General features: G+C 36.4%; 1 protein-coding gene across 1 annotated transcript; it reads left to right on the top strand.

Moving 5' to 3' along the window:
- The first annotated feature begins 625 nt into the window (after positions 1-625).
- On the top strand, positions 626-10972 carry LOC130428006 (collectin-12-like). The gene is made up of 10 exons (XM_056755845.1): positions 626-973; positions 1177-1227; positions 2511-2633; positions 4328-4414; positions 4527-5570; positions 6622-7095; positions 7216-7361; positions 7793-7902; positions 8016-8161; positions 8236-10972. Exons 1-10 carry the CDS (start codon positions 967-969, stop codon positions 8241-8243), a joined length of 2196 nt encoding a protein of 731 aa, XP_056611823.1. The 5' UTR covers positions 626-966; the 3' UTR covers positions 8244-10972.
- The last annotated feature ends 148 nt before the right edge of the window (positions 10973-11120 follow it).

Raw genomic sequence — 11120 nt, 5'->3', positions numbered from 1 at the left:
AAGTCAAAGTGTTTTAATTTTGATTAAAGTAATTGAAAACAGAACTAATTGGAACGTATATTTAGAAGTAATTTAATCTACAGTAACTTACTGGCAAACCTGCTGGAAAAACTACAGTAAAGTTTTAAAGTGTATTTCTCAAAGTGCTGTGCTGGGGGCCCCCAACATTATTATTAAGAAAATCAATCGGGTTAAGAAATGAGAAAAAAAAGAGATGAGAAAATCAAAAACATCCAAAGTAAACTTATTTTAATTCAAGAAAGAAAAATTCAAATGTATATCAACTTTGAGATGGGATCATGTGACACCAAATCTGAATCCATCAAGTGTTTCCAGTATCCTGAATGTTTCATTCATGCTATGAAGAAGTCAGAAATCGCTGAATATGGATAAGATTCACTTGATAAAAGTCCACTGAGAGTCACGTGCGCAGAATATTGTTTTTATTTCTGTATATCATGAGCAGTTCTTCCACTTCAAAGCACCGCCGGTACCTTTATCATCCCGTATGTACCACAAAAGTGTGCATGTGTTAACTGAGAAACTAGCTGTATTGTTCTGCCAGACCTCTCAGAAACCTTTCTAAATGAATTCCAGATGTTTCACAAGGGGCCGGGCTCTGGATCAGGGCCTTTTTCATAGACCCGTCAGCATTGTTTCTGTTTCTTCTTTCTCTCTCAACAGAAGGAGACGTCTGATGGAGAAAGTAAGTGGTCAGAGAGACTTGGAACTTCCTCTTCTGTTCGACATTTTTGTGGTTTTTTGACCGAATCCCAGTGCATGTGGACGGAGGAGAAACGCCAACAAAGTCACAGCGGCTGGTGTGACGGGAAACCATTCGCTTTTTTGTTTACATTACAACTTCCATCATTATATTTCACCTGGACATTTTGCTTTGAAAACTAAATTTGTAGAAATACTAAATGCAGATAATATATCTTTGAAGGGCCAAGACGTGTCATCAAAATGAAAGGTAAGACAAATGACAGATCTGCTTACATGAACAGATGTGTTTTTTTTGTGAGCTGATGTACCATTTATAATCATGTGATTGTAAAGCGGTTTCAATGAAAATCAAAAGCTGAGAATAAAGTGACTGTTCTGTGTATGGATAGATTTCAGTGCACATTTCTTAACATAAATGTGCATTTGTTATGGTTTGTTGTTGTTTTTTAGATGAGTTTGTTGATGACGATGATGTTCAGTCATTTGGATACAAGAGGTTTGGTGAGTCAGAACACAAATATTACGGGAACTGCACTGAAATACTGTTTCACAATACTGTTGTATGTCAGAGCAAACAGTGTGCTTTAGTTATAAAAGCATATTTGAAGTACTTTAAGAGTAACAATAGGAAACTTTGAGTACACGACTAGGGCAGTCACGATTATGAAATTTGGTTGGGGATATATTGGTTTTAAATAATTGTGATTCTAGCGATTAATTGTTGTTTTTAAAGTCCCAGTGAAATAAAAAATGACAATGCCTTTTTTTCATGAAATATTGCAGCGTTTATTGCAAATTGTTTATTAATGTGGGTCATTCTCTTTTTAAAATTCATATGCCCTCATAATCCTTATTTAAAATCTAAAAAATCACTTCCTTCCTGTAGTGACTATCCATCCTTAGGACCTATGTTGGGCAGCTTGGGCGGAGCATCCATTAACTCCTCCCCTTCAACTGTCAGTGTGCGGCCAGTTTCATTTCTAAATGCAACGGCTGTTTTTATACATCCAATCAAATTGAAGAGACAGACAAAAGTCACGTTAACTATTTTTCTCATTAGATATTTCCATTTCACTTGGAAACGCATCAAAATACGGATGTAAAAACAAACTTCCGGTTCACGGGGACTTTAAGGCTAATGACAATTATAAAAATTGATGACATTTATTCAATAAAGAAATATAGATATATAAAGAAATGTTAAACCTCTCTAAATAACTAGTACAATATAGAATGAATGTCTTGAGGACTCAAACTAAAACTAGCTATGATGTCGGTGTCATCTTGCTGTGTAGATGCAGCAAACCTGGAATGACTTTAATCAACATTTTAACATAAAATATACAAATCTGATACTACTCAAATGATGGAGAAATTTCATTTGAACGTAACAGTGAGTGCAGATCAAGGCCGGTGGCTATAAAATGCTGCAGATACATTATTTACAATGATTGCAGTTATTTTAAATAATTGCGATAATGCCGTATCCTGAATAAACGTTTGTGTATACATCATATATGTCTGAGTACAGTGCATATTAATTTTGTATTTATAAGCACAAACACATACATGTTGGAAATATTTATACGTTTTTTATACATTATGCTTTTATAGAGGTTATCTCCATCAAACGATTGAGTACTTTTTTGTCAGTATAAGTCAAGTATACTTGAGTGTAATATAAGGTAGACTAGACACGTAATTTTTTATTTAAAATATGTAAAATAATAGCACACCTGAACAAAGGTCTTTATTGTAAGGATGTGTTTTGTGTGTATCATCAGGTATTCAGGAGGCCAGTCAGTGTAGTAAATGTAAGAGCAGATGGGTTCTGAAGAGCGCTGTTATTCTGCTGTACGTGTTGTGTTTGCTGCTCATCATCGCTGTAGCTGTGCTGGGTTACAAAGGTAAAACATACACGCATTACATTCTCTCTTCCATCTCACTTCTTAGTGAAAAACACAGAGGGTTTTTGAAACAGTGTTGAGCAACTTGGCTGAGCACCCAGTCATGTTGAGTCACGGAGGAGACGGAGGACAGATGGTGTGATTTCTAAACACCACACCGTGAACATGCTGGTAAAACACTCATAACCATAACTCAAATATTATAACAGTGAAGAGAAACGTCTTGGGGAATTTGTGTTTGAGTTTACTTACTCAAGCTCTCCTTTGTTCCTTCAATCCTGTCAAAAAGAATTTTGTGCTGCCTCATTGACAACAAATCGCATGCATTTGATTTTGTAGTAAAATCCTTTTTGTTCCCAAAATGTAATCAACATAACGAAAAAACATCACATAAATTGTCGCAGGATAATTTTGAAATTTTTGACAAAAATGTCAGATAGAACCTTATTATTCCAAGGCGACAAAATAGTGGCAGTTTCTTTTTTATAACTTTATGTACTGGATTCACAAAAATATTCAAAAATGTTTATTTTAATATGTTTTTATGATTTAAGATGTTACCTTTTAAGATTAAAACATAAGTTATGAGAGGTTTTATTCATTTATTTTTTACTCTTAAAAAATAATTTTCGCAAGATGTTTTTTGGGGGATATAAAACATTCCTAACGTCTTTCCTGCATTCCAATTTAAGGGAAAATATCAGTCAAGAAATATTATACCCTTCTTAAAGGGATCGTTCCCCCTAAAATAAAAATTCTTTCATCATTTACTTACTCTCCAGTTGTTCCAAATCTGTACACATTTCTACATAAACACAGAGAAAGATATTTGGAAGAATGCTTGTAAACCAAACGGTTCTTGGCTGCCGACCGTTGACTACTATAGTAGGAAAAATCACAATGGTAGTAAGAAGTGCCTCAGAATAGTTTTTTTTTCTACAGTCTTTCAAATATTTTCTTTTGTGTTCAACATAACAAAGAAATGTATATATACATTTCCCAATAATGGTGCCCAAGAACTGTTTGGTTACAAGCATTCTTGCAAATATCTTCAATTCGAGGGTGAGAAAATGACGACAGAATTTGTATTTTTTGGTGAACTGTTCCTTTAAGAATGTTTTATTTATAACTGGTTTCCATCCAACTGGTTTTCTTGCAGATTCCTGATCTGTAATTCCAACAGTGTTGGGTGTAGCTAGTTTCTTTGAAAAAGTAAAGCAAGGGATTACTTAATTCTTTTCTGTCATTTTAAACCAGTTACTTCTGATGTAATTAAACTAAATGCTTTCTGTGATATTTGTGTGTGCAAAACTGGAATTGACATCAAACTTTAAAAATCTGTGTTTAAATGTATAATTCTTACATTTTTCATACTTTGGTCAGTTAATAATACTACTTTATGTAGTTTATATTATGTATTTGAATGAATTAAAAGAGCCGTTTCATGTCTATCCTTGAATCACTGAACTAATCAAGGTTGATGGTTACTAAGTTATAAGTAATAAGTACAGTAATCTGACTGCACTGTTGAATATGTAATTAGTAACTAGAAGTTAATTAACTAGGAGTAACTTGCTCAACACTGAATTCCAAACACATGAAAAATGAGCGAATAAATAAATCTTCTGATTTCGGTCTCTTGACGTTACAAACATGTTTTTAAAGTTCATGTCACATGACTAATGTTCTTTCAGTGGTCCAGAAGGTGGATGATGTCACTGAAGGAATGAAAAGATATGGAGGGAAGATCATTTCAGTGGAGGCAGATTTAAAAAATCTCAGTGAGTCCAACCACAAACTTTACTGTAAAAATGTGCTTCTCCCTTTTGACCTTATTGCATTATTTCTTGTTTACATTTGATTTCATTTTTCTCAACTCCGTGTGTTCTTCAGATGATGAGACAGGTGTGAAGACTGAGAAAACATCATCTGACCTTAAGACGTTTCGCTCTGGGTTGTCAGCGTTACGTCACACGCTAGCTGAAGTCACGCAGCACGTCAGCACCAATGCAGCGGCCCTGCAACAGCTGCAGTCTTCCTCACGAGATGTGCATGTGTCACAAGGCCAGCTGCGTTCCCAGCTGAATGCTCAAACGTCCGTCACATGCTCTGTGAACACCACGCTATTCTCATTCGCAACCTTAACGTCTGCGCTGCAGCAAAACACTTCACACCTGCAGCACGAAGTGCAAGAAAACGTCAATGCACAACGCACGTTGCAGTTCTTGATAGACCGCATCAATCTCATTCACACACGACAGGACAGAGTTACATCAGCGCTGCAGCGAACGCTGGAGACGGCTGGCCAAAGCACGCAGAAGGTACGCGTAGATGCGCAGTCGCTGATACGTGACACGCAACTGGTCCGAAGCGACGCAGACTGGCTACGGGAGAAGATTAAAAGTCTGAAGAAAGCAGAAGGCAACGCTTCAGCACAGATTCAGAGCTCCAGCGATGGACTTGAGGCGTTGAACGCTCAACTGACAACCATATCCACACAGATTCTGAATATCAGCACGCTCAGTGATGTCAACGCGGCGAACCTGCATGCGTTACTGGACCAGCAGCTTGACTTTGGGAACCAAACAAGCGCACGCATCGACAAGCTAGAACAGAGACTGGACGTGGTGGATGAAGAAGTGGACAAGGTGACGGGGAACATCAGCTACTCAACACAGCTGCTCGGGGGGGTCAACAGGAAGCTGAGCGAATTGAAGGGTTGCTCAGACACTCTCGGACGACATTCTGATCTTCTGGTGGGTTTGAATGTGAGCCTGGTCGAAGCGAGGACAGATGTCTCCACACTGAGGTCGAAACAAGATGACCTCTCCGCTCGACTTGACACGGAGGTCACCAGCCTGTCAATCATTACAGAAGAAATGAAACTGATTGACAGCAAACACTCTCAGCTTATCAAAAACTTTACAGTGTTACAGGGTGAGTGATAGAAATGTTTTTAAAACTGGTAAAATAATAATGATAAAAACATTCTTTGAAATGTTGTTTTAGCTGAGTTGAGGCAGTAAGATTGTTAACTGGAAATAAATGAGAATCTAAACAAAATAATAAAACAAAACAAAACAAGAAAAAACAAAGAATACATATTTTTAATTGCATAGTTAAATAAAAATATTTATAAAAAATAAATTATACATAAATACCTACATTAAATAAACACTAAATAGATAAATAAGACTAAACTAAATATAACTAAAATAATAAATAACAAAATAAAAGATAGTTATACAAATAAATATACATATTTTGTATATATATATTTATAAAATGATTATACAAATAAATTAGAGCTGAATGGCAATATTAAATATAAATATATAAGACTAAATAAAATATATCTCAACTAAATAAAAAAAGTAAAATAAAGATAAAAAGTAAAATAAGAAATTATCGTTGTTTTAATAAATTATTATAAAATAAATTATATCATATATCCATATTAATACAAATAAGTAAATATGTATCAAGTAAAGATCAAATGACAACTGCAAATGTTTAAAACAAAATCTTTAAAAACTAAATTAAAATGAACTAAAAATTTAAAAAGAAAGACTAATACTTTATAATAACACAACAAAACTTAAGTAAAATAAAACTAAAATAACTGTCTCAACGTAAGCAATATTCTCTGCACTCTGCATTGACCTAAACTAAAGGCTACATATAATCTACTTAAAGTAATAACAAACAATAACCCACATTTTGTTCATTTTGATGTATTATGCAGCTCTGCTGCTTTCTGTTGGAAATGTGTTGCATGCCTCCTAGTTCGAGAACAGTAATAGATATATTCATTTTTAAATATATAAAATATACATATATACATATATATATATATATATATATATATTAAAACTTTTTCCAAGAGAATTGGTCAACTACTTTCAGTGATTCTCTCTGATTGTAATTTGTTACCTTAATATTTGGAACAGACTGTGAACATTTCTAGCAGATTTGTGTCTTTGCTCAGGTCCTCCAGGTCCAAGGGGTCCAAGTGGTGAAAAAGGATCATCGGGAGATGCGGGTCCTCACGGCTCAAAGGGTGAGAGGGGTGATACAGGTGAGACGGGTGTAAATGGACCTCGAGGAGAGAAGGGAGCAGATGGATCTCCTGGATTCCCAGGATTTAAAGGTCTGACGGGACCTCGCGGAAGCTCCGGGCCAAAAGGTCCGCGAGGGTCCGGAGGCCGTGCAGGACCCCCAGGAACCAAGGGAGAGCAAGGCTCGCCGGGGCTGCCAGGTAGAGACGGTCAACAGGGGCCTCCTGGTCTTCAGGGACCAGAAGGAATTCGTGGACCAGTGGGAGAGCCTGGATCCATGGGCCGGCCTGGGCTGATGGGACCAGCAGGACCACCAGGGTTACCAGGACTCCCGGGCAAAATGTTACCAGTCCCGTTACCACCGCTTCAGCAGAGACAGACCACTGAGGTTTATTCTCAGGCAGGCAAGAACAAATCTCAGAGTGGTTAACAAATCTAAAATATGTTAATAAATGTGTTTCGTGCATAAATTTACACCAACGGTTAATGTTGGTGAGACAGACACAGATTCATTGGTTTCACAGATTCGTCTGGTTGTCCTCCCGGTTGGTTGGGGTTCAGATACAGCTGCTATTTCTTCTACGTTGAGCCGCTCAGCTTTGACAACGCTCAGAAATTTTGCAGCAATATGTCTTCCTCTATGGTCATAATTGGTGATGTTGAGGAACAGGTGAGGAGATGAAGTATATACATAACGCTGTGTTAACACCAAACTTGAACAATTGCGTTCCTCGCTCTTTATTACTCGTGGGAAAAGTTGTTGTTGCGTGAGCTGACAAATATTTTCAACTGACGTCGTATCGCCTGCCGAGAAATCGCGTCTATTTGTATTGTATGTCATTTACTAGCGAAAAACGCTTAATTCGTGTTTGGTGTGAACCCGCCATAAGAAATAAAAAATAATCCCGAAGAAAACACATTCACATTTTTTCTTTCTAAAACACAGTCATGGAAAAAACTTAAGAGATCACTTCAAAATTAATTGACTATTTCAAGGTTTGTGTTTAGGTGAAATGATCATTATTGTTTCATTCATTTGAATACTTGGGTTTTATACCAGATATAAATTGTGAAGATGATGATGTATGTTGGTGTGTTTAGCGATGGCTGCACTTGCACACTGTGGGTCGAGGATATTTTTGGGTGGGACTTACAGACAGACAGGAGGAGAACGTTTGGAGATGGGTGGATGGATCCGTGCCTGTCTTCACGTATGTAATTCCTGTGTAATGCTGTGTGTTTATGTATTTTAGTCACATTACAGAAGACAATAATAGAGTTAATAAGACTGAAAACCTGTGTGCGTGTGTGTGCATGTGTGTAGTAACTGGAGGTCCGGTCAGCCTGATAACTGGGGTCATGGACATGAGGAGGGTGAAGACTGTGCTGGAATGATTCACGGCGCTCTGTGGAATGATTTTTACTGCGATGATTTGCACAGCCTCATCTGTGAGACGACAAAAGACGAACGTGAGTATTCACGTGTGTGTGTTTTCAGAGTCTGTACCGGCATCATCTCATCGCTGTTCTGTGTTCATTTTTAGCCGTGTGAAAACTTGCGGATGTTGCAGCATTAAATACACAGATGTAATGATGGACAGACCCCGAGTACAACGGTCACGCCCGTCTGATCATGTGTGAGAGAGAGAGGTTACAAACTCTGAAGAACAAGACTTCTGTCACCGTCATGTCACCCTCGACTGCTGTGACTGTTTCTTTTATTGAAAAGTGATGTTGCTCTTTCATCTCAGTTGTGTTTCATTTACGCATCAACTTAGCCTCAGATGTTTCTCCAAGAAGAGTTTAATGGTAACCTAGTGTATAGAGACATGTTTGGCTTAATACGTTGTAATAACCTTATACTACTAGCTTTTCATTAGAAACACGTCAAATATGTTCAATTCTTTAAAAAAAACTAAATGCAATACTCATTTAACCTGAGGAGACTCTTTTTCGATGACGTAAAATGGTTGCACGCACAGCTCAATAGCACACCCAAACTAAACACAGACACAATAATCAGTTCTTCAGTAAATATAAGGTGCTGTATGATAAATATTATATATATAAAAAAAGAAATTAATGATGCTATTTGGTGTATTTTCCTACATTTTAATATTGTTGGTCAGAAACAATACAAACATACATATTAAAGGGGTCATTTGACGTGGCTAAAACAAATATTATTGTGTGCTTTTGATGTAATACAATGTCTATACAGGATTTAAGGTTAAAAAACGCATTATTTTCCACATACTATGCATGTTTTTATCTCCTCCTTGCTCCTCGTGGCTCTGAAAAGCGAGGTGTGCTGTGATTGGCCAGTTCACTATTGCGTAGTGATTTGTCGAATACTGCACGGAAATGTAACGCCTCCATATTTTGAACATCAGGTTCCTCTTCAATTGTACTGACAGGTACACCACCTTACTTGTGTATACATTTGGACGGTCTTAGTCAAATCGTGGTGTTACAAACCGACGTAGATTCACTGGGGTGTGATTACACGAGGCCTTCAGGCAGGTCGAATTTATTATATACACAATGTTTTTAATCAATATAAAATGCATTTTATCCAGATTTTTACTTTTTTACGCTGATTTATCAACATCTGTAGCCTAACATTATTGTCTTATCTCACTCCGTCATTAGCATTAACATTCACGTGTGCTCTAATACAGAATTACCAATCCGCAAGCATCTTATTATTATGTTGATCAGTATATTCTCAAAATGTATAAAGTATGTGGTCGATTATGGTGGATAAGAATAACTTTATGAATACTGTGACAGTTACACAAAGTCAATGGCATTGTTAATATATTAAGCCACACATCTCTCTATACCCAAGGTTCCTTTTGAAACAATAATACAAAGAGAATCAAATGAGAGTATAATTGTTGAAACACATGCAGAGAATGGAGGTGTAAATGAATGAAGATCGTTGAGGTAAAGTAATCTGGATTTGAATACATGTGATGAGAAACCTTTGAGTTAATATTGAGATCTTTATTGGGTCTCGTTAACTAACAATTGCGTAGAATTTTCATATTTAAACGGACATTTGAACTTTTCACAAAAACTCTCCACACATAAATCTGCTCATGACCTCGTCCTAATGTTATTGAATTTGTAGTATTCATTTAAGCAACATTTAAAGCTTGAGGTTAAGGCAGTTCTGGAAAATAATGGCGACCACACAAAATATTGACACTTTGGGCCCAATTTGGACATTTTCACTTAAGTTACTGAGTTTTATTGCCAGTGCTTGAGACATTATTGGCTGTGTGTTGAGTTATTTTGAGGGGACAGTAAATTTACACTGTTATACAAGATGTTCAGTCACTACTTTACGTTGTAGCAAAGTGTAGTTTCTTCAGTGTTGTCGAACGAAAGGATATTATAAAATATTTTGAAAAATGTGAGGCCAATGAGTTCTGATAGTCATACTTGACGAATCTGAGCTCCGTTTGATACATTATTAAGATCTCTTTTCTTTTTCTCAGGAGAAATATCTGAGACACATGTGAGACTTAAGCAAGTTTCCATTTGAATTTCTCTTTTTAATCTCATTGACCTTTAGGAGAAATATTGAGATCTTACTTGTGTCTCACTTTCTTTCCTATCCTTTTTTTTCTTATCTTACATCATATGATGCTTCGTGTGAATGTAATTGTTTTCTTGATAATGACATTTCCCAGGTTTCGGTTTAGTAAAGTCGCTCAACTAAGTGAAACATTCAGTTCAAACTAATGTTTGATTGATGAACTGGATGTTGTAGCTTCTCACGTAAATTAGAAATTTTCTTAAATATGATTTCAGAAGATTTTGAACATGTGTCCAGGGTCATCATCAACATTTGCTGCTCAGTCCTTGAGAAGAAACAAAGTCACACAGTTTAGGAATGACATAGGAGTGAGTAAACAATATTGACATCTTTTTTTGGGTTGAAATATTTCTGTATGACCACTACTATAGGTTTGAAGAGAACAAAACTATATGTTAAAGCTTCGTGAAGCTGCTATTCCATAATCTAAGCAAATACACCTTCTGAATGACTTAACCAGATAAATAAACCAAAGACATTTAAACCTTTCAATAGCTCCGTATACAGGGAAAATAAAGCTAGCTAAAAATTATAGTTTTCTATTTTTGTATTTTAATGGTTCTTATTTTGATACGATTGTAGTCAATGTGTTTTTTTATTGTATGAATTAAGCTGGGTGTTCTTGTTTTGTATCAGAAACACACAAAAAATAAATCTGAGTTTTAGCCACACTATGTCGCTCTGAATAACATCCCAATTTTTTGTGTATTCCACGGTTGCGTTTCCCAAAAGCATCGTCAGCCAACTATGGTGCAAGTTCCGTCGTTCCTGCATAGTTCCCGATTTAAACCATGGTTCCAACGATCATTCGCAAGCAGCCTC

Source organism: Triplophysa dalaica, chromosome 1, assembly GCF_015846415.1.
Source record: "Triplophysa dalaica isolate WHDGS20190420 chromosome 1, ASM1584641v1, whole genome shotgun sequence".
In the NCBI taxonomy this organism is placed as follows: domain Eukaryota; kingdom Metazoa; phylum Chordata; class Actinopteri; order Cypriniformes; family Nemacheilidae; genus Triplophysa; species Triplophysa dalaica.
The sequence above is the reverse complement of the archived record's forward strand: the minus strand, read 5'-3'. Positions and strand labels throughout refer to the sequence as shown.

What these genes read in the sequence shown, in the direction of transcription:
- LOC130428006 (XM_056755845.1), top strand. An exon ending in TGAGGTTTATTCTCAGGCAG is followed by an intron (nt 7,096 to 7,215) that starts GCAAGAACAAAT and finishes TTGGTTTCACAG; the next exon opens with ATTCGTCTGGTTGTCCTCCC. An exon ending in GGATCCGTGCCTGTCTTCAC is followed by an intron (nt 7,903 to 8,015) that starts GTATGTAATTCC and finishes GCATGTGTGTAG; the next exon opens with TAACTGGAGGTCCGGTCAGC.